Here is a 27,839-nt window from a genome sequence, read left to right as displayed (position 1 = left end):
AGACTGCAACAGGCTGATGCTCCATAAGGTGGAGACACGGTCCATCCCACCGGAGGCCCTGGAAGCCCTTCTCTCTCCGCCTTTCTCCATGAAACGACGGTGACAGCATAGTGCGAGGCATTGCAGACTGTTTACAGGCTTCTAGAGTTCCCAGGCACTTTAGGACAGGGTCCTGCCGCTGTTTCCAAGTGGACAGCCAGGACTTTTATAAGTGAACTTTCTTCTCCGTGTCTATTTATTATATGTAAACATTTGCCAGAAAAACACCGCTCGGGCATGCTCAGAACCAGCCAGGTCATTGCAAAAGGCAGCGGCGGCGTCACATGTGATAAGAGCGCGGAGCCCGTGTGCGCCTATTCTTAGCGCTGGAATGTACACAATGCCCCGCGCCCGCCGCTCCTGCGCACAGCGCCCGGCAGCGGCAGCGCTGGCTGCGGCATAAACACGGCCAGAAGTCACCCTCTATGAATCACCTACCTACTGAAAGAAACCTCCCGTGGGTTTATAGGTTTTTGTCCAGGCTCTAGCTGTGGAAAAACTCAGCAGAGAATAAACGACTGAGAGTAAGTGCATGCAGTGAAGGACAGCAGAAGGTAAACGTTTCTACCCTTCGGTTCCACTGCAGGTTGAGCAGTTAAGCCATGACCGTAGATACTCATCATATTGTTCTGCCTGGCACTTAATTTAGTCATTGTGTGTCTGATTAACATAAAAAAACCACAGCTAAGCAGAGTTAATAAATAACTTTTAATGCAGATTCCCAGTCTCTAGGGTTCTGTTCGCCCTGCTGCAGAGTTCAGCTCTGCCAGATTTGCATTCTTTGAGAGTGACTAACCCTGGAGGAAAGAAGCACAAGCTACTAAACTGCTAATACTTTAAAATAGTGAATAAATGTCTAAGTGCGTTTATTCAACATGATTAAAATGGACAAACCAATTGCTTCAGCCATCCAGCTTTAATCCAAAATCAGTGAGATAACTTCAGTGCTTTTGCTTCTTGCCAGGGACACAGGCAGTGCTGACCTCAGAGCTGCAACCTATCTGATAATTTTATGAAAATTTTAAAGGGTCTTAGCGACCTTTTGGCTTCTTTATTATTTTCCCACTGTGCTTAACCCATGTTCCATTTTTATGTGTAATAGTGAACGGATATTTACAGCAACATCAAAGTCCCGATTTGTTCCCTTGGAGCTGGATATTTCAATAAAAGCTGCTAAGAATTTGGGTTTTTTTCTGCCAAGTCCAGAATTCATCTCTCTCTTATTTTGCAATGGAAGAGGGATCCACTGAAGAGTTTCTCTTCAAAGACCAGGACTTCTCCTCTGAACTGCTGAGGCAGCTGAATGCTCTGCGGCAGAGCAGGATGCTAACTGATGTTACCCTCTGCTCTGGGGGCTTTGAAATCCCCTGCCACCGAAATGTGCTGGCTTCCAGCAGTCCATACTTCAAGGCAATGTTCTGTAACAACTTCAGGGAGAGTCACCAGCCTAAAGTCATTCTGAAGGGCATCAACGCTGATATTTTGGATCAGATTATCCTTTATGTTTACACAGGGGAGATTCTTATATCCACTGAGAACGTCTTGTGTCTCTTGGAGACTGCATCCATGCTGCAGTACACTAAGCTGTTTGAGGCCTGCTCTACCTACCTCCAAGACAAGCTGACTCCTGACAACTGTCTGAGCATGATCAGACTGGCAAAAGTCTTGAATTGCCAAAGCCTGAATAAGAAAGCCAAGGCTATGGCTTTGCAATGCTTTCCTGTGGTGGCCTCTTCTGAGGACCTGAAGGACCTCTGTCCCATGGAGCTCATTGATTACCTTGGGGATGATGAACTCTGTGGGGAGGAGGAGCAGGTCTTTGAGGCACTGATGGTCTGGATCCGTCATGACCTTCAGGCACGACAAGGCTACATCCAAGAGTTGTTCAAGAAGGTCCGACTTCAGTATGTCCATCCAACTTTCCTCTTCCATTTCATTGCTAATGACTCACTCGTTCAGTCCTCACCCACTTGCAGGAGCATCCTGGAGTCAGCCCGGAGACACATGTTTTCCTTGTACAGCACCAACACGCCTGACATCAAACCCATGATGCATGTTCCTCGCAGGTACTCCAACCAAGAGTTCCTCATCATCATTGGTGGCAGGAAGGACAGCCAGCAGACAACAAGGGATGTCCTGCTATATGATGACAAGACGAACCAATGGCTGAGCCTGGCCAAACTTCCCATGCGCCTGTACAAAGCCTCTGCAGTGAGTTTACACAGCAATATTTTTGTGCTCGGAGGGATGCCTGTTAGCAATAAGAAAAGCCTGGTCAGTGGTAATATTTACATTTACTCCCTCAAACTCAATCAGTGGAGGTTGATTGAGCACATGTTAGTTCCACGTTACTCCCACAGAAGCTTGGCATATAAAAATTATATTTTATCATTTGGTGGAATTGGTGAAAACCAGGAAATCCTGAATTCTGTGGAAAGATATGATAGTGTCTACAACACCTGTGAGAGCATGGCAAACATGCCTGTTGCTGTTCTTCACCCTGCTGTTGCTGCCAAAGATCAGAGGGTTTACCTCTTTGGGGGAGAAGATATTATGCAAAACCCTGTTCGGCTTATCCAGGTAATGGTCAGTCCTGCTTGTTGTAGGCAATTTCTTCTAAGGTATTTATTCAGCAGTCCATCACCTCCATGAGGAAATCAAACCACTCAAAAAACTTCCTTTTGTGTTGCAGCAAGAGGCAGGACGAATAGATCCATGGCCTCAGGGAGCATTGCAGCTCTTCCATTTTCCCCTTCTGAATGTTTTTCAGGCAGCAGCCCTGAGGCACTGCTTTGGGTGTCAGTCAGCTGTGCCATTGCTGGGCACTAGGGCCAGGGTGGCTGCAATACCATGGCAGGCAGCAGCAGCTCCCCTGCCTGGCTTCATGCCTGTAGCCAATCTCACCAAAATCAGTGCTTTGCACTTGGCGCTGAGCTGGGGTCTCAGCCATGCACCTGCTCGCTCGCAGCAAACGCAAACGCTCGCGATCGTTAGAGCGATTAGATACTCACTCATCAAAGGGCCAGAACTTAAACTGACAGTCATTTTGTGTAAACAGTTGTGTTAAAAATGTGGCTCCTGCCACATGTTGCTGGCTCTCCGCCTGCTTTCAGCCGTTACACTCTATTAGGAGAAAAAAATACATTAAATATTTTCTTATCTGATTTGATGCTTTAGCAACATTGTAACGTTTCTTTTTCCCATGACTATTTTTCACTGTTCGAGGTGCTTTAGCTAAGAAGGATCATTAAGGCTAAGATGGCAACCAGGACATGAGCAATGCTTTGTGGTTATAATGATACTTCATTATCAGGGGGAAGGAAGTGTATTTATCAGTTAGTGGGGAGATGCCCTGGCGATATTTGCTATATTAGGAAGCAGATAACATGACATAAAAGTTTGTGTCACCCAGATGCAGGTGATTGAATGATCATCATCTAGCAACTGCTCTTTTTCTCACATAAATCGATGACTTAGATACCACTCTTAAGTCCCTTTGCCAGTCTGAGTGCATACCAGCCACCAGAATAAATATAGCAGCTGGGCAAACATGGTGGCTGCCAGCAGAGCTAGGTGAAATTGAGGTTTGTTTGCCCAGGAAATTGCTAAGGCTAATAAGGAATACACAGAATAAATGGAAAATGAAATGAACCAGCTTGGCCTTTGGGAGAACAAGTTACAGTGATTTAATGGCCACGCAAAGATTTAAAGCCAAGAAGCTTGCATATGGCAGATGCACTGCTTTAGTGCTTGTGCTAGCATCTCCTGAGCAGACAAGCTTGGGGAACCAGAATGCTTTCCAAGGGGACATATTAGGAAAAAAAGTGGGTACATGCTCAGATTTCCAGCAGTTTGAGCCAGAGGATTGTATTTATTAAGGCAAAATAAAGCCCAGAAGTTCGTCTGTAATTACAGATGTCAGATAAAATGCAATATAAACAGCTGTGTGAGTATCTTAATTTTTTCGTCAGGTTTACCATGTCTCCAGGAATACGTGGTTTCGTATGGAGACCAGAGTAGTGAAGAATGTCTGTGCACCGGCTGTCGTTATTGGAGACCAGATTATCATCGTAGGTGGTAAGGGCTCTGTTTCACCTTCCCTCTCCCTCCCCCTGCCCAGATCCTGTGCATTTTCACAGCCTTCCTGTTTGGAGGGCTCCCTCAAAAAGCACCTGGAGCTTTGGAAGGAAAGGAGGAGTGTGCCCACCCTCCATACACTTCTCTCATGGAGTCTCTTTGTGATTAAAGTAGAGATAGTTCTCCATGAGGCACTTTCTTACTCCAAGTAGCAAGACCTGGGTGGAGGAAACTGAGGAAAAGCCAATGCAAGTTACTGCTCTGCAGAAGGGAGGAAGCCAAGAGTATGGGAGTCCTGCGCCTCACCTGCTGACTCACAGCCTGGTCCTCCCTGTCTGCTCTTCTTGGAACAATAGAAAGCAGAGTTACCACAAGGCCGTGGATGGCTTGTCAGGATGGGTGGGCTATAGGTCTATGATGTGTTGGTTGGTCTTTTAGCTGCCTCCTGGGGGTAATTGTGAAATGTCCCAAAAGGAGTGTGAAACATTTGGAAAGAGGAAACTTCTCAGTGTCTTTTTCAACCTGAGGACCAGCCTCTGCCCATGGCAGTTGGGTGTATCATATCATTGATAATTTGGCACTCTACAGTCATTAATGCTGCTTCCCTGACCACAGACTGGCAGGAGGAAGCACGTGTTGAATTATTTAAGGAAAAATGAGACACATAGTGTCTGTAGCAAAGCAGAGGATTGAACCCAAACTGCACAGGACTTCAACATGGTGTCACCCCTCAGGGAGAGGCCACTGCTACCCTTTGCAGTGAGAACAGGGGAGAGCTGAGCCCAGAGGTCTGAGACTGTCAGGCTGCTATGTGGTAGACTGCCCTGACCTCAGACCGCACTCATGTTTCTCTACTTGCTACTCCTGGGTACCAAGCTTCCACACCTCCCCTGCTCCAGGGCAATGGCCCTTTTACCAGCCCTTACCTCTCAGCCGATACGAGGTTATATCACCGCTCAGAGGAAGAGCTGTCCACTGGGTCACTGGCATGGTGGCCAGCACAGATGTGGTGCTGAGGACTTTAGGAGTGGAGTGAGCACTGCTGGCACTATGCTGTTGCATACCCAGCTCCAGTCAGCAGACAGCTACAACTCCAACCCAACAAGGCCCATCCCATGTGCTGTTGGTTTCTGTATTTCCAAGTGAAGCTCTAGGAGTCTGTTTGGTAAAAAGAAATATTTTCAGATGTTTGAAGGCACCTGCAGGTAACTGCAAACTTCGACCGTGTTTGACAGGTTGGTTGCCTGATCCAATGGGTTTTATGGTGTTAATTGAGCCTTGGCTGCCAGGGTGCTACGAGACAGGATGAAGACAAACAGTAAAGGAGGATAGACAGACAGGCATTCCTGTGACACATCATTGCCTCCTAGTTTAGATATCTTAATTCTTCCAAATTATGTACTAGTATAATAGGTTTTATTGAAGACCAGCAGGAAATATATTATTATTATTCTTTCTATTGGCCATAAGCACTTAATTCCCATCTGTCTCTTCCACCTCTGGCTTTGCATTCAGGGTACACCCGGAGAATAATTGCTTATGATACAAAAGGGAACAAGTTTGTTAAATGTGCAGACATGAAGGACAGACGAATGCATCATGGGGCCACTGTCATCAAGGACAAGCTGTATGTCACGGGAGGACGATGTCTCACCTCAGACAATGTCATCCAGGACCTGGATTCCTTGGACTGCTATGATCCAGAGACAGACACGTGGACACCAAAGGGAAAACTGCCACACAAACTCTTTGACCATGGGTGCCTTACACTCCAGTGTGTGCCCTGTTCTAACCTTCTCTAAATGACTTTTGGTACTTCCTTGATATTTTGTCCCTTTCTTCCCAGAAAGGAGCCACCTCACTCTGCAGAGAGCACATGGGGAATCTTCATGGGGTCATGCAAACTCCTGCCCTTGAAGGCACCAAGGGCGTTAGTCCTTCCCAGACCCTGTGCCAGAAAGGTCATGAGCTTTGTGCTCACGCTGTATTCACCTGGCTGATATTGCATGTGGTGCTGCTGAGTCCAGTGTGGAGGCCTTACCCAGCATCTCAAGAGGAAACAGGAAAATGATACTGGGTAAGAACCCAGTGTGGGATTTGTCCTGGTACAGACTTTAAAATGAAAAGTGAATGGGGATGCTGGTATCTCCAGGGAAAGTAAGATCTTTGTTGTCACACAAACTCAGCTGCCTGCCACAGCCCTTTGCTGCTCATTGCTGACTGAACTTTCCATTTCCAGTGATGGGAGTGTTTACAATAGGAAGCACCAAGCTCCAGTCTTGTAGCCAGCCCAGGAGCAGCTTCCTGAGTTCACTATGGTAATCAGCTCATAAGAAATAAAAATTTAATGTTCCTAACAGCAAATTAGAAATTGGCAAAAGACTGATGCTTTGATCTGAACTCTCATATTGCAACAAGATACAGATTTGACTTCTCTGAGCTAACACTATTCCACAGTGCAGGGAAGATTTTTGTTCCATCTGCCTGCCTTCTGAAGGAGCAGGAGAAGACAGGATGGAAATTAAGATTGTCTGCATCTTCTTTTTCGAGGGATCTTGTTTTGCAGGGATCTTACCTTTCCTTTTGCATGAGGAATAGCAGTGGGGTTAGTTAGGATGACTTTGGCTGATGGAATTCCTGAAATCTGGAATAGCGGAGAGGACACATGGAGGAAAGGGGATGTAAAAGAGAAGAGGTATTTGGGAGGAACAGTTTCTTTTTCCCCTTCTCCTCTCTCCAAACCACTGGAAAAAAGCCCATGAGACAAAGCCAGTGACAGGAAGCCAGCTTTCCAAGAAGAGCAAGTCTAAATCTGCCACTTGGCAAAACAGCTCTGGCTCCACCAATATTTTTGTGGGGTTCTGCCACTAAGTGCATACTTCTAAAGGGAGGGGATTAATCATCAGACACTGAGCAGGCTGTGAACTGCTGTTAGGTCACTGGGCTTGGTAAGATTGCTCATATAGCAAGCAGCTTTACAGAGAGCACTGATGACCACCATCTGGAGAAAGGATGGCAGAAACAACACCTCTTTTCCTTCATATTTGAAAGAAAGTGGGACTTTTCAAAGACAGGACGGCATGAGGAAACCACGCTCAACCTTTCTCTTCAAAAAGGCTGCACAGCTGTGTGGTCACAGGTCACCACCACATTGCAGAAAACCAGCTCCAGACACTAAGATGCCCTCTCATAAATGGAGCAGGAGTGTGACAGAAATAGTTAACAAAGTGGAAGGCTGAAAGGAAGTATTTGGTATCATCTGCTGGTTTAACAATGCAAAATAAAAGGGCTATTATTGTTTGCATGAGCTTTGTGTTCAGGAGTCCCCATTGTTCCCTCCCGTTGTTGATAAAGGGAATTGTTTTTGCACCAGTGGGTATTGCCAGGGTTTCCTTCTAAGAATCTGAGTAAACCTGCAAAAAATGAGTGGGAACTCAAACTCCTCTCCCAGCTCAGAAGCCTTTGGCTAGACTTCTCTTCTGTCTTTCAGTTTCTATCATCATCTCCTCCCTGTGCAAAGCAGAACTAAATCATGGCACTTGCCAAATTGAGCTGGAGCAGTGATTCATCCTGCTTCCTCACAGACCAGCTCCAGCTCTCTGGAGAAAGAAGCCTTGTCATGGCCAATTATGGAAAGTCTGCCCCAGGGAGATGTTTATTCCTAAGCCTGCAGTGCTGCCTTCCCAAACTCCTTCCTGTTGTGACCCCACTCAGCTCCAAGCTCCGGGAGACGCCAGTTGCTGCCATGCATTTTAGCTGACACGGATCCTTGCCAGGCTCGTGACTGTACCCAAAACTGAGGGAAAAAAAAGGTGACTTGAGAGCATAATCCCATGTTTGCAAACCACTGCCACAGTCATTGGTTTATGCTTGGAAGCAAACTTCTTTTTTTTAATTCCCGTATCATGTAACCAATGATTTTCTCTGTGTTCATGTGGGACCAAGCAGTATCTTGCACAGCTGTAGCTGGGCAGGAAATGGGGAGTGCAAAAAAGAGGCAGGGTTGCAGCAGAATTGACCATCTTTCCCCCATCTCTTGAGGAGTCCTCACTTCACCCCCAAATCCATGAAGATGCCAAGGGCTATGGCCAGCTCTGCTCTGGCTGCAACCCTGTGCTCCTTCCCTTCACAAACTTCTCACCTCATGCCCATAATTCAAGGAATTTGGGATTGCTGGGCAGTAAATTCAAAACCTGGTTTCTAATAGGCTTCTGTCTTGTGGTCAGTTTTGATACAAACTCTGACAAAGCTTTTGGGGCCCTTTGAAGAAGAAGGGTTGAAATCAGAAAACAATGTTGACCCTTTCCAAGACAGACAAGGGATAGCAAAGTTACTCAGTCACGGGTAGGGAGCAGCACACGCAGCTACAGGATGGGGTATGCAGCTCTGAGTGGGTGCTAGGGGGAGAGGGGATGTTGCTTTTCTAATCAAGGTGCTGACTGCCACCTGGCCCACCTAGACCAGTACCTAATACCATCCTCACTGCTTTACAGTTGTAAAAACACTGCTAGCAAAGGTTGGCCAAGGTACCTCTTTCTCCAGTGTCAGGAGGGGAATTTTCGTAGCAGGATCTGCAAGGTTTTCACTCCCTGATACACTTTTACATGCTTTTTCAGAGGTCTCATCATCTAAATATTCAAGTATTTGATTACTCATTTAGATGGGAATCCCCCATGGGAGAGCAGCAAGTTACTTCACAAATACAATGATGGCTCCATGAAAAGGTGGGAATTTGTTGCTTTTCATTTAATAACCATGGAAGCCACAGAAAAGAGGATTTTTAAAAAGATTTGTTGATTGACAATCAACTTCTAGAAGGGTTGAGCACCTGCTGCATTTTGTCAAATCAGGGAATGCTCTAAAAGCTCTTCACCTCCAAGGCCGTATTCTCAGGTGTCCTGACAGCCACTAGATCATGGAGACCGTAGGACCACATGGCTGAAAGCAGCCTGCTCCACAGGACAGTGGGTTACCCAGTCCCTCATGGTACTTGTCCAAAACACTGAAAATCTCCCATGAGAGATGCTCTGGTCCTTCCCCAAGTAGCATACTTGAGGTGTTATTGGCCTCAGAGCTTTTAATACTATTTATCTTCTTTGCTGTACCTTCTGCCACAGAGATAAAGGGCTATTGATTAAGCTTTTAGATACCATATATTTTTTACATCTTTAAAGTTTATTAGGATGTTTCAAAGTCTGTAGACTAAACAAACACAGCCCTTTCAATCTTTCCTCATAAGTCATGTTTTCTAGACCTCTGATCATTTTTGTTGCTCTCCTCTGGACAATTTTCAGTTTCTTCGTTGGTGGTTTTTTATTTATTTAAATGCAGAACCATGGCTCAGCCTTGCAGTGCTGAGAAGGGCAGTAAACCCTTTCTGCATCTTACCTACAGCATTCCTAGTCTCAGAGCCCAGAAGGATTTTGCTTTTCACAGCAGCAGCACATTACTGACTGGGGTTCAGCTGTCCTCACAGTTAAGGAATGTTTGCAAGTTTGGGCAAGGTCACATGGAAAGACTGCAGGACATCCAGAATCTCCCAGGGTTATTCCCTAACTCCATCTTTGCTTTGGCTCATCAGAATTCCAAGTCAGAACCTGTTGAAAACAATGTCTCTCCATGGCTTCAACAAGGGGCTTGGGATCTGGCCCTAATTATTGTGTTCTCAGCTGGGTTCATCACTAATTCTATTAATTTTAACAGCAAATATTTAATGTCTAAGTCATTTTTTTTATACTAGGGGAAAAGTTTCAGGCCAAAAAAGAAAAGGAAGAGAGATTGCACTTTATTTTCAACTTTCTTCCCCTTGCCTTGCTGCAAACCCAGAGCTGAGTCCTGCTCTACAGGCAGCCTGTGGCGGCAGCTTTGCTTTGATCTCAGCAAAGAGTCGTAGGTTAAGCCTGTGTTTTTTCACTGTAACCGTTTATCAAACAATGCAATCCTTTCCAAGAGCAGCCTTTTTCTTCTGCAGTAATATGTTTATAATTATAATGCATTTCCTGCTTCTTTTTGATTAAACACACCTGACAAAGTAGGAAAGATGTCAATGTATAAATAAATGGGCACACTGAGTTCATTGCTTTGTCAGTCCTCTTTTTCCAAATGCCAAGGAGTTCATTGCGAGGTGAATCCTCTAGCTGAGAAGGAAACAATTGGGTAGAGCATATATGAATAGCGTACAGGGTAATTTATCCCTGGCATTGTTCCTTAGCCTGACCTGAGAGCCATTAATAATTGACAGCAGCAAAAACAATCCCTTTTTAAAAATATAAACATCCATACTTTTTTTCCAGCTGCTTGAAAGCTGCCCCACAGAAGTTGAAGTCCTATTCCCCATGGCACAATGAGCATGAATTCCTCAGTGCAAGGTTGCACCAGCAAAGGAGCTGAGATCTGCTAATTAGTGAACTGCTAATAATGTTTTCAGTGGCTAAATCCAATGAGTTTGCCCACAGTGCAAATGAAGCAGAGTTCATATGGACAAACTGGTGTCTCGGGCTGCTGGTGCCACCAATGTCCACAAGGCTCCTCAGGGTTTGTGTTGGAGCCCTGAGAGATTGATCTGGCCTCTTCTGTTTATTGATGTTTCCAAAATAGTAGCAGAGCAGTGAGGAGCCCAACTGCTCTGTCACTCGGCAGGTCACCCACTGGCTCCAGCTGCCGCCTGTCACTTCTCTCCCCAGGGCTCTTTGTTTGCCTGCACTTCTTTCATGTTGCAAGAGCCCTTTCCCAGAAAAGCAAGCAGCAGCCCATCTTGAGCAGCCCTGGGCCAACAGGCACATGTGTCACGGCTGCTTTAAACACAAGGCATCCCCACAGCTGTTAGAGACTTTTGGCTTAAGAGTCAGGGGTGAGCCATGAGATAAAACATTGCTCGAGGTGGGAAAAGGTGGAAGAATCTGGTCCACTTCTTCATCTGGTGAGGAAGATGCTTGTAACCAACCTCCTCTATCTAATCTTCCCATCTAGTTCTCTGAAGTTTGTTTCTTGACCAGGCTGTGCCTTCTGATGTATAAGCAATGTCCCACCACCCCTCCCTGAAGCAGGCATGCTGGGACAAGGACAAAGGCATGTCTGCTTCCTCAGATCCCCCAGTGCCACATCTGTAATGACATCCCCTGAGTTTTGCCCTGATCTTGGCACATTGCTGAGTTTTCTCTTTGCTCTCGGATACCTTCCTGGGCTCTGCAGTTGCCCTGAACTGACATTTGGAAGTGGCAATGACCACCCAGAGCACCAGGATGTTACACCAAGGACCCTCAAGTCCAAATTTTCAAACTGATGGGATGCTTCTGGTCTGGAAAATCAGCCCAAATCAATCTGAGCCTCAGAGCAGAACCCTGGCACCTCTCTGTAAGACCTGGGGGACTGTAGGGGAATGTATTCAGCCCTGAGGAGCAGAGAACAAACTTCATGGAGAGTGCTGCAATGTCAAACTTGGCTACAAAGCTTCAGTGCTGGGAAAGGGCAGTGTTTTATCCAGATCAGCAGCAAGCCCTGGAATTAATAGGCTTGATTAAACCATTTTGATGTGCATGGTATGTGGAGATAAGGGCCCAGTTCCCTAGGGTTTCCAGTGAAAATTAGATGTTAACATAATAGTACGTGACATTCCCTGACAGGGGTAAGGAACACTGCTGGAAGACAAGAGACAAGTACAGACCAAGGGGGAAAAGAGGCACCTATTCAGAGAGCAAAGTTATCATGAACTTGCTGGATCTGTTTCAGTGCTGAAATGACGTGGACCCTGGCACCAGGCAGATTGAAAGCAAGGGATCTATGCCTGCTTTGTGTTGTTATGACACATGTATTTCCCTGAAAATGACATTAAAGTGTACCAGAGGCTCAAATATTTTTCTGTTTATCTATTCCCTGGGTAGGATCTTAGAGACAGCCTGAGCACTGCAGAATATGGCCTCTGTCAGGTAAACTTTGCCTCTGGCATGAGGACCATCAGCAAATGTGAAATGGGAAGCCAGGGTGTCAGGGCATACACGACTATTGCCCACAGCCGCCTGGCAGGGCTGCATCCCTTGGAGACACACAAAGGGATGAGCCACAGGAGGACACTCCCCTGCCATGCACTGAGGTTTGCCAGAAAGGAAGCAGATGGCATAGGATGATTCCTCCCCATCGTATTGACCCTGGGTTCATCGTGTGCAGAAACAAGGAAAGGCTCCTCACCGCCCAGGCTGTGTCAACAGTGCCTCGATGTGTTTCAGGCCACATTTCAGCCCTGGCACTCCCTGGCAGTGGAACTTGCAGCTGAATTACCCATTAATTCACGGTGTGGACTAACCCATGTGTGTGCACATAGAGCCATGGCATCCCACAGAGAAGACTCCCAGCAACTTAACTGAGTGCCAGCTCAAACCTTGACCAAGGAGGAAAGCAGAGAGGTCCTATGGGTGTTCTTCAAGATGCTGTGATATTTAATGGATAATTCAGACCTTTTTAAAAGAAGGAAGTCTTTGGGCTTGGTAGGTTCTGACTGAAGGCTTCTGGCTGAGAGATCCTTTTTAGAGCCTACAAGAGTTGCCTGCATATAATAACTTGGAGCAAATGTCAGTAAATAGAGCCTGTTTCTTCTTCCAGGGGGCTCTGGAAATTTTCTCAGGAGAAAAGTAGCAACATGCAGTGAAAGAAGTGGTGCAGGTAAACTGAACTAAAAATGGCAGGGAAGCCAAAAGCATGTTCACCTTTCTAACCTTGAGCATATGTTTTTTATGGCATGAAATGTGACATGCACAGTCAATCATGGATATCAAGCTGAGATTCTGTTATTTGTGATGGCAGCATAAAGTACACAGGCCCTCACTCCAAAGGGCTAATGAGAAACTGGGAGCTGAGGACTCAGATGGCCCTCAGAGCATCATCAGCTGGAGTTTCAAAGCATCCAGCTCATTCATTAGGCAAGAGTAACACCTTATGCCATAACCTGGATAACTGAAGTAGAAGTAAAATAAAATAAAATAAAATAAAATAAAATAAAATAAAATTCAGCTCTTTCCTGTGCTCCCTGGTCCACAGAACAGCACACAAATATGATCAATCAAGTGCCAAGGCCCAGGACTTTCTGGAAACTTGGGCAAAACTGGCTGCACCAACCTCTTCTATCCCCAGGTGCCTCAAAGCCAGAAGGGAACCATTACCCTTCACCTAGGAGAAGAGTTTTTTCCCCTAATTTTCCATAGCAAGATTTTTCCCTTCCTCAGGAAAGGTAGCAGAAGGGTTGGGACAACTCTAGGAATAGGCACACATCTGGGAAATTGGATCCCTTATGCTTTTAAAAACAAGTGTTTGATAGAGTAAGGACAGAACACTCAGACAGCTCAGGGAACTCTGATTTCCAGGAACAAGCTATAAAAGCCATTTAGATTGTCTGAAAATACTTTGACATTTCCCTTTCATATCTCCAAAGCAATTTCAAAGGTAAGATAATAGGCAGTGCAGACCAGTCTTCCTAGGACTGCCACCAGTGAAGGGAAATGCAAGTGGGGAAATGATTACATGGATCAATAGGATTTTGCCTTTATCATATTTGTTTGACTCTAGAACACATTTTCCTGTACTGATTTGTGGCTGATCTACTGCAAATACATGGATTTTCATGTATGTACAACATACTGATTTGCGGCTGCAGGATGTTGGTGAGCTCAGCTTGATCAGGAGAAAATCCCTGCCCCGGTTTTAGTAGAAACCTTCAGACACACTGATACTGCCAGGCTCAGTGGGATATGGCACTTGCAAACAGCATGAGTCATTTGCCCTGGAGCTGTAAGAGCAGAGAAGATATGAAGATCTAGATCAAATTGGTGAATCTGCAGCATCTGACACAGTTTAAGAGGTTAAGCCTATTTATAGACAAATGAGGGTAATTTTCATAGCTGAAGGGATTGTATTTTTTTTTTTCAATAAATTCATAATAAACCCTTGGGAGGAGAATACTGAGATCTGTACACAGATAACTCTTTGGAGATGAGAGGAAGTTTGTCCAAGACGAGGATGGAATTGAAGCAGTCTGTAACTCAAGACTGCATTATCCTCTCCCTGGATTAAGTTTTGCTTTCAGAACAGTACAAAGCATCCCTGTGGAGCCAGATCTTGATCTCCCTGCCTGGTGCATAGGTGGAACCCACACAAATACATTCAAAGGGGGAAACTGGGAGAGACAGAATGGATTTGCATCCACCAGGAAATAAATAGCTTCTTTTCAGAGGAATTTCTGTTATCACTTCTTCTCTTACTTCTTCTTTAGTCAAATATAATGTTGATTATTAAAAGGGGACAGCATTTTGCCCTTTTAGTGACATGAAATTAAGTAAACATTCTTGAACTGACAAATTGTAAACTACTAGCCTTACAGTTCTATGGTAGATCACACCCCCTCTCATTCTGGTCATGTCATTTGCCTGTGGATTATGTCTTGCAGCAGAATCAGCTCAAAGCCTGCTTTGAATTGTGCCTAAATTCTGGCTCCAGGAAACCCTCTTGGTTATCAGTAATGGCAAAAATGAGAGTTAGTTTGCTAGTGAGTAGCAGCAGTGCAGTTACGTGGCATCACCAGTAAGTGAGAAAGGATGGGACTTGCTGAGTGATTGTGGGTAAAACATTGTTTCTTTCATGTCTCCAATGCCACGTCATTAAAATAACGATACCAACCCCATAAGGGCATTTCAAATGAATCTGCTAAAGCCTAAAAAAACAATGCCTTTTGTGAATTGCCAAAGATTGCTTTTGTACAATCTTTCTGCAGCTACTTGCTCTTTAGGAAGTAACCACACCTATAGAAACACTGCTCTTATATTAATATAATTATGATCTTAAATGAATGGGCAATCATCTGGATAAGCACAAAGACTTATGAAAAGAATATGGGACTGATTTTCACTAAGGTTACCCACCCTCCTCAAAAAAAAAAAAAAAAAAACCAACCCACAAGGAAAGATAAATAGGGCTGAAGTGATGAAGTTAGCCCCCATCTCCTTTTCCTAAAATAGAGGTATTTTAACACTGCTTTCCATAGACATCAAGGATGTATTGACTATGGACTTATAGACCCATGAGAAAAGCAGGACCTTATGAAGAGGACACAAACACCAGCAGGATTTGCAGGTGGATTGGGCCCATGGACTAGTGATGCTTTCACTTCAGCAAAGGCTCTCTTGCTTGGAGGCAATCTCCCAAGTAAGCTTGAAGATTTGAAAATCATCCCTTTGAGGTCATCTGAAATATTTTACTAAATTCAGGATAATGATGTAAGGATATATGGAGCACTCCATGCACTCAATTAATTCCCAAGTCTTCAGTTTCAAATCATGCCAAAACATAGCATTTCTGTAATATGCATTTCTACATCTCAAGTCTGTAGAACCAGGTCCTTGCTTGTCTTCCTGGAAAAATCAAATTTCTCTGTTCTTTCAATATTTTTACACCAGCCTTTCTGAGATGCCTTTTTGTAACATCCCCTCAGCATCTGTTTTATTTTAAAAGGGTAAAAATGCATTGAAGTCTCACACATTCTTGCTAATCTCAAGGTTCTCCAATTATGTTATTTGTATTAATCCATTCCCTTTTTTGTTAGGTTTTGGGTTTGGTTTTTTTTTTTTTAGTTTAAATTTCATATACTCAGTGGCAAGGACAGAGACCTACAGGGTGTGTTGTTTTTAAAACCATTTTATTTTGTCTGCTCTGTGATGAAAACATCTCTGCAAATGTAGGATTGCAAGGATGTTTGGGCACCTGCCATCACTCTATTAACTTTAAGCTGATCCTAGGAACTGGCAGTACTTGACTATCCGGTTCCCAAGTAGCATTTGTGAACTGAAGGAGTCCTTCAATCTTGTCTTCCAAGTATGATTCCTTGGGTGCCTGCACTCACCATCTGTCTTGGTAAGCTCAACTCATCCTGAAATCTTACAGTTAACATGAGACATCTTCATTCTTTGGCCTCTGCATGTGTGTCTCAGTACAAAAGAGGACATGGTGTGAAGATGCCCAAGCTGGCAACTCAGGAGACTCAACAGCATAAACTTCGTCAGCACTTGTGCAAGTCAGAGTTCCTACTTTATGCCCTGCAGCTTGGTCTGGCAGTAGATGGGTCAAATGCTTCAAAGCAGCCTTGTAGCATTGGTTAAGTCTCCCAGGACTAGCACAGGGCTCCCTGGATCTTCTAGTTTTTCACACCTTCCCAAAAGCAGCTCCACTCAGTGTGCTTCAAGCAAGGCTAGCAAATCAATCAGCTGCCTTTGAAAACTCTAGCCTTGGTCTTTGTGACCAGATCCCCTTGATAGCAGCACTGCCTGGAGTGAGCAAAGAGCTTTTCTTGTTTTCCTCAGTCAGAATTTAAGCAAACTTTTGCTGACCTCTTCATTTTGGCTATTTGATTTCAATGGGAAATGGACTGCACAGGGAACTTGGACCTCAGGCCTTGTATATTTTCTCTAATATTTTTTTATGTTCACTAAAAAACATTTACTAATATATTAAGCTAATGTTTCTCTACAGAGGGTCACACACAGTTCAGCATGCATCTTTCATCCAAAGATTTCTCCAGGTCTCTAGTGTTAAGTTTTTCTAAACAGGTCGGCTATTTACTTGCTGTTACTGAAGGGAACAAGCAGAGTCCTTCTAGCTGACATCTAAAATAATGAAAGGAAAACCATATGTAAACCATACTTTCTGGAAATAAACTAACCCTTCTACATTTACAGGGTCGGGGGAGTACGAGTGACCCCACATATCCCCATGTGACTGCCCAAGTTTCTACATAGCAGGAGAAAACAGGTCACACAGATGTAGTTACAGAAGTTGAAATGGGGATGCAGGGAAGATGAGGAAACACTGCCAGATTTAGAGTAACAGGTGGTTCCTCTGTGGCATCCACAAAGAACGAGTGGTGCTGGGTGCTGAGTGCAACCTCTGCCGAGACGCCTGCACAACACGGGGTGGAAAAGTGTCTGCAGGGATGGGCCACCATGGAAAATAAACAGAGGAACTGGCACATATAGCATCAGCCCTTTCCTATAATTGGTCCTGCAAGGAACTTTGGAGAAACCTGACCCTGTGATAAAGACTGTACCTTAGGGCTTTGGAAAAATGGGACTTAGGCACCTGCTGCCCAGACTATGTCTGACTATCAACAAACAGCTTGGCCACGATGCATGGATCCCAGCGAGTGCTTAAATACCTTCACAGACGTGGGTGTTGCTGTCTCAGTTCTCCTGTTTCCTTTCCATGCTGAGCAGAAAATAGCTGGTCTCTACTTCGCATGTTGGAGAAGACAAACGCACTCTGCTGTGTCAAATGCTATTTGAAATGAGGTTTGTATCTTAGGGGCCCACTCCACTCAGAAGAAATAACCCATTCCCATTTCCAGCCCAGCAGAGGCACCTCATGTGACCCTGCAAGTTTCTGCCCAGCAGAGGACAGGTCACATAGAGACAGTGACAGAAATCCAAGCAGAGATCTGTGATACGGAGATTATCAAGCCCCAGCAGCTAGGGGAGTGAACTCACAGCAGTCAAGAAGAAAACAGTTAGCTCAAGGTTTGAAACACAGTCTCTGGGGAAGCTCAGAAGAACTTCTCATAGGCATTTCAGTGTCTCATATGGACACTGAACTGGGTTCCCCACCATTCTACCCCTCCTGTGAGCACTGGCATGTAAAGTAAACATGAAATGCTATAGTCATCATTTACCTCCAATTAATGTTCTTAATCCTGTCCAAGAGAAAGAAGATCTGTATTTTAACATCCTAAGCTTACAAGATTACACTGCTGCCATGTGCCCAGGGTTTTCAAAAGGTGCAGCCAGACCCTCCCTAGTCCCACTGACCTTTTCCCATTGATGACTAACATCAGGCCTGCCTGTACGAGCAGAGACCAAACTAGTGCAGAGTGGCAGTTCCTTGGCAGGGACTTTGTTCACTTTCAGTGCCGCATTTAATAACTTTGGGTGGCACTTATTGGAATACATTTTCCAGCAAGTGGCATGCCAAAGCTTTGATGAAATCAGGCCTTCTGTCTGATGTCAATCACCTACCCTTTGCCAGTTCAAAAGTGCTATCCAGGCTGGAAAGGCAAGTCCTAAGGAGTGCTTCAGCCCAGAACACACAGCTAAACCTGGCCTAGCAATATGCCGTGGTAAAAAGAAGTCATAGTCCACAGCCTTCAACCTGTTCTTCTACACTTTGTGTTGAACTGCAGACTCACCAAACTACTGGAGGTACTTCCAAGTGTCTTCCTATCTGTTTTATGGGAAATCTTTCATGGACACTGGAGCTGGAATGTGCGCAGGCATGGGTATCTACTGCAGGCATGGGTATCTACTGAGGGGCATCCAACTTGAAGTGCATCCACCACCTTATTTTGCAGACATTACATAGTCTTTACAATAGATTGACCCAAACAGCTGATTACAAAAATGTGAAAATATGTTATGGTGTGGGCAAAGCTGAGTTTCAGATTATGGCCCAAGGCTATCCTTGCTAAATATGCAAGAGTAGACATTGTTCTCACCTTAGATTAGGTTATACTTTCAGTTCTTGTTGTTCCCTGGTGTCAATAGGACGTATGTTCTCTGGCATCTGCATCAGGCCCCTTTGCACCAGTCCCTGATGGCTGCAGAGCTGCAAATTCTGCTTGTGGGTGGTGACTTTGCCTCCTGATCTTTTGTTTTCAAAATGCAGCTGCAGAGGAGAGGAACACGGCATCATTATTGCTATGAAAGGTCTTTTCATCCCCTGTGGTTTCCGGGTTAGAGCTGTGTTGGCTGAGGATTCCTCCCCCAGGGTGGAGGAGTAATGGAAACACAGCCTAAAACAGGATCAGGAGGGAGATGTGAAAATGAGCACAAATTTACAGTGTATGAGTCAGTGCCACAAGGAATCTCTATCCCATAAGTCAAGATCACACCTCCTCTTGGTACAGCAGAGCTGTTCCCACACAAGGAGAAAGCATCCTGTGGTGTTCAGCATCTTAAAAAGGACTTATGTCCTGACTGAAAGTTTAATAGTGGGAAAATATTTTCAGGTCAGTAAAATTGCAATTTCAGAGAAAGGTAAGAAAAGCAAGCATGAGAAGCTGCATTCATTAGCTGCTGTAAAATAATATAGACCAGGCACTGAGGCCAAATCCTCTGCATCTGCAAATCAACAAAGCCTCACTGATGCTAAACTGATGCTGAACTGATTAGTCCTGCCGATGAGCTGGCCTTTGTCATCAAAACCAGTTCTTGTTCTGTAAGGGGTCCCTCATAGGTTATTATATTTTAAAATTGTCATTAACAGCCTCACTTCAGATTGTTCAGAGGAATCAAACTATGGCTCTAGCCCAAGGAGTAGGCAACATGGGCTGAGAAATACCCAAAACAACAGGTCCACTGTTGAGTGTCTCCAGACTCCCTGGCCCTATAAATCCACAGTCCGTGGCAGACTGGGGCTGTCGGTGGCTGGAGCTCCACCCTGAGCCTGTGGGTTCTCCAAGGCAGATACCAAGTCCTTCAGAGTTGGAAGAATTTGTCCCCCAAGGAAAGAGCCAAGGCCCAACAGAGAAAGACCTTCTCCTTTTAGGTAAGTGTGAACAGGGCAAAGCAGAGTGAAGCCCTAAGAGCAGGACCAGGATTGAGCCCAGGCAGGATTAGGAGGTTGATGCTCCAGGCAGCCATGAGGCAGACAAGACAAGCTGCAGTCTGCTCTGAGCTAAAGGTCCAAGGGACTGGCACAACGGCGGTGAAGAAGCACTGTAAAAAGAGTTATTTCTATTGCTGTGTATGTCTTGAGGACCAAACACTTAACTGAAGCAGAAATGGGGTGTAAGAGGGCAGGTCAGAGCAGAGAAACAGTGGGTGGGACAGCTGGTGGGACTGCTACATAGACCTGACCACTGGGCCATCCATCCCGACATCCTGCTTGACACCCACCCATGGCTTCTCCGATGGGCCACACCAGTGGCCAGAGAGCAGCCTCATGCCGCACTGCCTGCTCACCTGTCACATGCAGGCAGAGCAATGCACTGGCTGTGCAGCAACAGTGCCGAGCCTGCCCCCAGGCAACCTCGAAGCCCAGGGAGGCACCTCGCATTCTTCTGCCATGAAGCTGCTCATCCGGCCGAACCCAGCTGCCTGCCTCAACCCTCCCACCAGCAGCTCTCCTGGGACGTGCAGGAGGAGCTCTTCCAGGAGAGAAGGTGCTCACAGAGGTGGTGGACAGGTGGTGTCATTCCCCATCTGTGGGCAGATGGTTTTGGGACAACTGCTTCCAAGGAATTGCAAGATGAGGATGACTCATGCCCAAGCATCTACCAGCCTGGGAGACACCCCAAGAAACCCAGGACAGGGGAGCCCCAGGACTCAGCCCAGGACAGCAGCCTGGACCATACCTGTGCCCTTGGCACCCACTTCCCAACCAGTTCCTCACAGATGTCCATGAAGATGTGCACCTGCACAGGCAGAGGGGACACTTGTCACCCGCTGGATCAGTAGGACATGGCCAAAGGCAGGCCCTGAGCCACAGAGTATCCACTCTCCATGTCTCCTGTTCTGGGGGGGCTGTGGCACTGTATTATGAAAGCCTGTGTGTAATTTCTCAAGTAGCTGGTCTTTGCTGCACTCAGTTTATAAGTGCAATGCCTTTTTTCCTATTCGTTGGACTGAAAAAATGCTGCTGGCAGGTTCAGGATGTTCCCAAATAAAAATCATGTTTCCAAGGGCATATGAACATCTTCCTCTCTTCCATGAATTTACATGGCTAGAACCTGGTGAACTGCTCACAAGGCACTAGGAGGAGCAGGATCGGGTCATCCTCTGGAATCCATCCTGGCTTATTTGAAAGCAGATGCTGTTTCAAATACAAACTGCTGAGTAGAAGATGCCATTTGTCACTCTTGGGAGCAGATCTTCACTGTAGAGGCCCCCATCTGATTTGCACTAGATTGCCTCATAATGTGCAGGTGATTTATGCTATTCTTCAACTATGAATTATATTTACATCCACTCTACGGTCTCTTTATATTGCTAAAGTGTAGTAATGTGACCATAGGGTAAGAGATAGTGATAATTTGTCTACAAGAAGAAATTAATCAGAATAAATGTGTGCATGAAGAAGAATCTTTTTTATCTTGGAAAATATTCTGTCTGGTTTCCTCCTGTGAAAAAAACTACTCACAACACAGATTTGATCTGCAGGCGTTGTTTCCCGTGACCCAAACATCACAGATATGTGCTACATCTTCCTCTGAAATGGGGTCAGAAATTATGAATCTCTTCTGTAACTAACATAATTTTTATTCAGCGTATTTATCCAAAGATCCCAATCAGAGAGTAAAAAAGCAATCTAAATTGTGAATGAGGATAAATTTGTCATGCTTGCTTTTTTTTCATTTGCTTTTCCAGCATCTGGAGAACATATCTCTTCCTATTCTAAGCTATTTTTCCAGGGTGATTTTACTTACAGTCAAAAATGAGCATTGTGAAACCAACTGTTAAATTTAGATCTTCAGGCTGTTTTCATCAGAACAAAAACACAGGGATTTGTAGCTGTCAGCTTCCCTAAAACTGATTCATACAGAATGACCAAATCCTGAGCTCAGTTAACTTAAGGTGGTTTCTTGTGATACCGGAGACATAGGCATGAAACCAAGGTGTCTTTGGACCTTAGGATGGGGGATCTTTTGACTATTTCAGGAATGACCAGACTGGGAGAGGTAGCTGGGAGAGAGCCACTTCAGTGGTTTCTCACTGCTAGCTTCCTGCTGAAACTTTTGAAAGAGGAAAACAACATTTCTGGTTTCTCATTTTTCTTTCTATTTTAGGATATTACTTTGGCTACAGTTGAAGCTTTCTGGCTTTGAGAGCCAAATTCTACCATTAGATCAGCAGGGCATTTTATCTGTGAGGGAATGAAAAATGTCTGGAACATATAATAGAGGACCAGCAGGATTCTTCTGTACTCCAAATACTGGTCCCAGTCAATCTATGCCAGTTTTGTACTGGGCATAATGTTATATCTTCTTTGAGAGGGGAAAGTTCTAGTGCTACCTGCACCAGTAAAACACACACCATGTTTGCCTGTAATAGGGGCTAAGCCCTCCCATGAACTGTCTGATGGCTTTTACGACCAGATTGCTTAATATGCTAAATTACAGACAATTACCTTATTATTCTGGATAGAGTATTTTTGTCCACATGTCAGGGAGATGAATGCTGTATATAAAACAATGCCTCTGAAGTTCACAGCAGTGTTTTCTGAGAAAAGATGTCCTTCTGGTTCACTGGTAAAAGCAATGTCTTTCCAGAAGAACAAATCAACCAGTTACTAGATAAGCTCCTGCTTTCAAAACTGCACTTTAGTCTTGGAATTTAGTCCAAGAACTACATTCTAGGCCAAAAATCTGGTATCTGCCACTTGAGTTTTTGTCCTACTCTGTTAGTCCAGCAAACCAGAAGAATGGTCTGACTGGTACAGTTTACTTGCAGGAATCAGTTGCACCCCTTAAAACTTTTATGTGCAGACTCATTTTTTTGTTGTTTTGAATGTCCTTTACATCAGGTTAGTTTGTCCCAGCCCTATAGGTCATGTCTGTGTGGCTTTTTTAGGGAAAAAACCTACAGCTTGCTACCAGACTGACTGCTGCTGATAGCCTGTACAATAAAGTAAATTTACAATAAAGTAAATTAAAACCGTGAATGTAGTTGTTCAGAAAATTAGGTTTACATGCAAAGAGGCATAATTCCAATGCTACCTTTTAGTATCCCTGTTAAACATTATGGAACCTGTTGTTAATGCATTCTATGCTGCCAACTGTATGAGCCATTTCACTGGTTAGGACCAAAATCCCCAGGAAGCACCGGAGTTGTCCTCACAGAGAAGGAAAATGATATGTTATGAGAGTTATTGATGCTGGTGCACCACAGAAGACTTTCAGTGGCTCAGAAGAACAGCCCATAGAAAAGGATAGAAAAGCAGAGAAACAAAACCCCTGCTTCCTGGGGCACACTGAGGTAACATCACAATAGTAGCAACCTCAGTGTTTCTAAACCCAGAGGTTCCCTGGAAAACAGGAACTTAATGAAAAATGTCATACAGTTGAATTTAACCTTTTCCTGGTGGAAATGTTGCAGCCAGACATTTTGCCTGCTGAGAGAATGCCCCTTTTCCTTTTTCCTTTCTATTGTTAATGATGGAAACATTTAGGCACATTGTATAGACAGCACATAGGCTACAGATGGAGGAAAGAGAAAATCTGGGAGATGATGTCCTCTTCTGCCCTTTGTGATACCCGTGCCTGGGGAACAGGGGGATATTTTTGGAATATTATTTTAAAAAGCAGGGAGGGGCTATCAGGTTTCGTTTCATCTGTTGGTTCTGATCTGTGGTGCCAATCATGCTACAATTTTAAATTACAAAATTAAGTCCTATGTGGCGAGGAGCAAAAAAAAAAGAGACAATGCCCTTCTTCACAGCTGCGGTGTACCTGTGGTGATCTGTGCTTTCACCACTAAGCCCACATTACTGCAATTACTCTCTGCCCCGGACTTACTGATGTGAAGCCTATTATGTTGGCTTAGTCAGACAGATCAGTGCAGGAATGCTCTGCTCTCCATACCTCAGCCCCTGCCAGGACAGAAAATGGGTTCCCCTTTCTAGAGGGACTGTAGTTTTTCTAACACAAAATGGCAAAAAAATGGCAAAAATTCATGGCATAATTGACATCATCTAAATCCTCAAGTCTTTATCCAAGGCTCCCTCAGGAAGATCCATCCAGACCCCATACACCTCAGTAAAGAAGGATCAACACAGAGCACAAATTACCCCCCCACGCATTCCCCTCCTCTCTGGGAATAGCATCCATCCGTGCTTTGCATTTTGTCCCTTCTTTACAGACTACAAATCTTTCAGCCATTTTGGTTTTACACCAACTTCTGCTGAAACAGCTGATGATTGTACAGCGTGACCACGTGGGGAAGATGGCCCAGAGATGCACAGAGCATATCTGTTTACATCCAGATAAGGCTGGGTATTGGGATGGAGAATGGCTTTGAAGGTCCATCAAGATAAGGGAGTTGAGTGGTATCCCGAGTTGACTTTTCTTGAGAAATACATTTGACTGTAAACTTGCACAAATCCCAGTGCTGGGGAAGGGTGAAAAGGGATCAACTGTTCTCATGGTATCAGACATTCTTTAAGCTTTCAGCTACAGTGAAACCACACCAGAAGATAAGGTGGCTTCCTATTCTGATGACATGAATGCTTTGGGGCTGATCTTGGGTCTGAAGATTTTAAGTTGAATTTACCTTGCCTTTCTTTCTTCAACTTAAATGCTCTGTTCCAAAGACAGCAAGGAGGCTTGCTCCAAAGACATTGTGAAATTAGTTTTATGGGAAAAGTAATACATTTACATTCTGGCTTGCAGGGTTGTATATTGTCTACACTGCTACAATGATCTAATTTAGCTGGAGGAGTTAGACTCCAAAATGATGACAAAGGCTGTTTCTGCACAGACTAAACAGTTAACAGCTTTGTACAAGGTAAGCAGCAGTGCCTGGGAACAGGGGGGAAAAAACTGGGTTCAAGCAGCTTAAGGTAGCTGTCTTGTGATGTATCTTTGCATATCAAATCGCTCAGAGAGATCTGAAACTTCAGCTGTTTAATCAGCTGTCACCTCTTCAAGGTTTCCTAATTCTCCTACGCTACACACACTGCCTTGGATGACACGTATTTTCCACAGACACATGACAAGAGCTCCGTCAGGGCCCATGTGTCTGTCATGACCCTCCCACACCAGAGCTAATGTCCTTCCCGTGATGGATATCGATATATACATACATGCAACACATCCCCGTCCAGAAAAGTTTTCCAGGCTTTTTCTCCATTAAGCTAACCTCAGTTGTATTATCTGAAATTAATTTTGCTGCAGTTCTTGCCAGATATTCAACCAAAAGATGAATGCTATAAGCAATTACATGAACTTCATGTTCAGTGGAATAGCTGATCATTGAACTTGGATCCAGAAGCATTTCCCCTCCCCGTGCTCCAGTTGGTGAACTTACAGTGGTCACGCTTTAAAAATCAGCATACACTGCACAGTGCTCAGCACCCTCCAATACATTGCACAATATCTTCTGGGAAATCTTTTTTCTTGACCACCAACTCTGCCTCCAGGCAGCTGAGTTGGTGGAAGAGGATGGCAGCCATCAGCAAAAACCCTCATTTGAACCACCACAGAGTTTCAAGCTAGAGTACTCTTTAGGGACACACAAATTTAAGATCAAAACCTCCTGCAGTGATATCAGTGGGAAAGATGCCAACAGCAGCTGCAGATGCCAAATTAGCTGTTCTGCAGCAGAAGAGGACACTGTTTTGCACTCTCAGATACAGATACTGTGTCCCACCTAGCCTGGGCAAATGCCTGGTGAGCTAGAGCAGGAGAACCTTAAAATTAAAAGCAAACTTACAAGGACTCACCTTTTTTGATGCAATATGTGTGGGAAATCGCATTAGAGAATATAGCTCTGAAAAAAAGCAACTCCTGCTTCCAGGAACCTGTAACCTAAAGAATAAGCTGGGACAGACTCAGTTGATAAATTTGTTCTTGAAGTTAATTCCTGAAATTTAAGAATTTCTTGCCTGTGAGCTGAGTCAGGATAACTGTCCTAAGAGCTGACTTCTGACTCCAGTTGAACCAAGGTAATCTGACCAAGTGGGAGGTCTACACCAGCACTATGCAGCTGGTGCATACAAGAAGCACAGCATTCCTCCAGCTCTCCTTGTGCCCAGGGACTTGTTAAAGCCAGGCAATTTTGCATCTTGGCTATCATAAAACAGAAGAAAAGTCCTCTCCTGGTCCAGGTGATGCATTTTGGGTCAGAGGAACAAAATTTTCTCCTCAACTGGCCTTTAATTGTAATGTGGAAGCTCACATATCTTACCATGAGCCAAGAAAGAATGACAGGTAACTTTTTTCCCTTTAGGATTGATTTGCAATGGCTGGGTAGAGCACCTAACTGCTTCTGCAGAGCTCAGAGGCTCTTACCGTGCAGCAGCTCTTGCCAATAAAAAACCAAAATCAATGTTCCAGCTATGCAGGTGGCCTGTTTGGACTTCTGAATTATGAACCCACTGAGTTTGCTGAGTTATTCAGAGTCCCGCAGTCCTGTATCACAATTTTATTATGGCTAGGATTAATAATTTTTTCCATCAAGCCCATCCTATGTGAACCCCTGCAGAATATAAAGGGGCCTTTTGTGACCTTGAAGTATTATCATGGCTTATTCCTCAACCTTTGTGAAAGGAATCTGTGACACTTTAAAAAATGCTTCTTCCCATCACTCAAGTGTTGAGATGAGCAACTCAGCATGAAGCTATATAATTCTAGCAAGAGACAGAAGTTGTCTTCTGAATGGGAAGACTCTCAAAGCAGCAGGTCTTTTTATTTCCTGCAGTTTTAATGATATTTTCAAATTTAAAAAACAAGCCACTCAATATGTATTTATAAAGGTAGATCTGGTACTACTTAGATCTTCCTTCTATTTTAGAGGGAGAAGACTGCCTCTTTCTCAGCTAAGTCTTGGAAAAGATTTTGCAGCCAAATAAATACTTAGCCTGAATTCATTCCTCCTGTTGCAGGTATCAGTGTTGTGCCCTTTCTTTGCAGCTAACAGCTCTGGCCTGATGAAAAACATCTTGCAGAGAATCTCTCTTGGGCTACCTCTGGGTTGCCTCCCCTTTTCCAGCGTCTTCTAGGAGCTGGGTTCCCATTGCGTGCAGAAAAATGAAGAGCTCTCAAAAATGCAGTAGGCACCCATCATCATTTCAGCACAGTGTGTGCTGAAAAATCCATCCTTGTAATAACAGTGATGCTGCTGTGACTACTTGGCACTTTTCTCTGCAAATCCACTTGCTTCCTGGAAAAATCAGGCACGCTCAACTCCATGCCTGGCCAAGAAAGTCCAGATGCTTTATTGCTTCATTCTCATGCTGTGTTTAGATTTTTAATGCTTTCATGTGAAAACACGTGGGAACCCTAAGTTGATACTCTATTTATTTCTTCTGTAAAGTCACTTCTTGTTGCGAGAGTTAAAGGTTACAAGGAGTGAATGGCTGTTGACTCCAGGGGTTACTCTTACAAAGCAAACCAACACTGATTTTTATTTCTGTTTGTCTGACACTTGCAGAACACTACACACCATGTAAACATCACAAGGCACTGAAGGGGAAGTTAAAAGAAAGGGTTGACCACTACAGTTATGTCTGCACACAGCACAAAGAAGAACAAAATAAGTATTTAAAACTGTTGTTGCTGAGCCATAAAGTCTTTGCCTCTACTGGAGTAATACCAAGTCTGAGAGAGATGAAGCCAAAGACCATAAGTTATGTCTTCAGGGCCTACTGGAAGGGGAAAACTCAGATGTGTAGTGGGCCTTCAGCAGGAGGTCTGATAAGAAAAGTTCAGTTTTCATGCAATTGTTCATAAAAAAAGAAAAGTGTTATTAAAATATCTTACTTGTATATATTCAGATTAAGAGTGCTGGCATTAAGGTTGCCTGTGGGCAGTGATAGGCAGAGCAAGGGAAAGGAGGCAGCCTAGTATGATGTCTCCTACCTGCTCCTCTGAAAGGTCCTGGGCATGAGAGGTGGCAGCTGTGCCCTTCTAAGCACGGCTGAGTAGTGAAGGGAAGAGTCTGTCACCTGTTCCAGGACACCTAAATCCCCGCAGTCCTGGTTCT

At 44.5% G+C, this 27,839-nt stretch overlaps 1 protein-coding gene and 1 long non-coding RNA gene across 2 annotated transcripts; one reads left to right on the top strand and one right to left on the bottom strand.

The window, feature by feature from the left end:
- Positions 1 to 395: 395 nt before the first annotated feature.
- Positions 396 to 10,192, top strand: KLHL38 (kelch like family member 38). The gene is made up of 4 exons (XM_032132774.1): positions 396 to 593; positions 1,142 to 2,619; positions 4,011 to 4,116; positions 5,632 to 10,192. The coding sequence occupies exons 2-4, from the start codon at positions 1,270 to 1,272 to the stop codon at positions 5,916 to 5,918; spliced, it is 1,743 nt and encodes a 580-aa protein (XP_031988665.1). The 5' UTR covers positions 396 to 593; positions 1,142 to 1,269; the 3' UTR covers positions 5,919 to 10,192.
- Positions 5,197 to 27,839, bottom strand: LOC116455224. The gene is made up of 3 exons (XR_004244346.1): positions 27,716 to 27,839; positions 18,635 to 18,804; positions 5,197 to 5,274 (listed from the first exon to the last, which is right to left on the bottom strand). It is a non-coding gene; the product is annotated as an uncharacterized LOC116455224 (long non-coding RNA).

This window comes from Corvus moneduloides, chromosome 1, assembly GCF_009650955.1.
Source record: "Corvus moneduloides isolate bCorMon1 chromosome 1, bCorMon1.pri, whole genome shotgun sequence".
In the NCBI taxonomy this organism is placed as follows: domain Eukaryota; kingdom Metazoa; phylum Chordata; class Aves; order Passeriformes; family Corvidae; genus Corvus; species Corvus moneduloides.
This window is presented reverse-complemented; position numbering and strand designations above follow the sequence as displayed.

Bases quoted from the DNA above. Each gene is read 5' to 3' on its own strand.
- KLHL38 (XM_032132774.1), top strand. From the start codon at position 1,270: ATGGAAGAGGGATCCACTGAAGAGTTTCTCTTCAAAGACCAGGACTTC. The intron at 2,620-4,010 runs GTAATGGTCAGT...TTTTTTCGTCAG, and splicing joins ACCCTGTTCGGCTTATCCAG to GTTTACCATGTCTCCAGGAA. The intron at 4,117-5,631 runs GTAAGGGCTCTG...CTTTGCATTCAG, and splicing joins CCAGATTATCATCGTAGGTG to GGTACACCCGGAGAATAATT.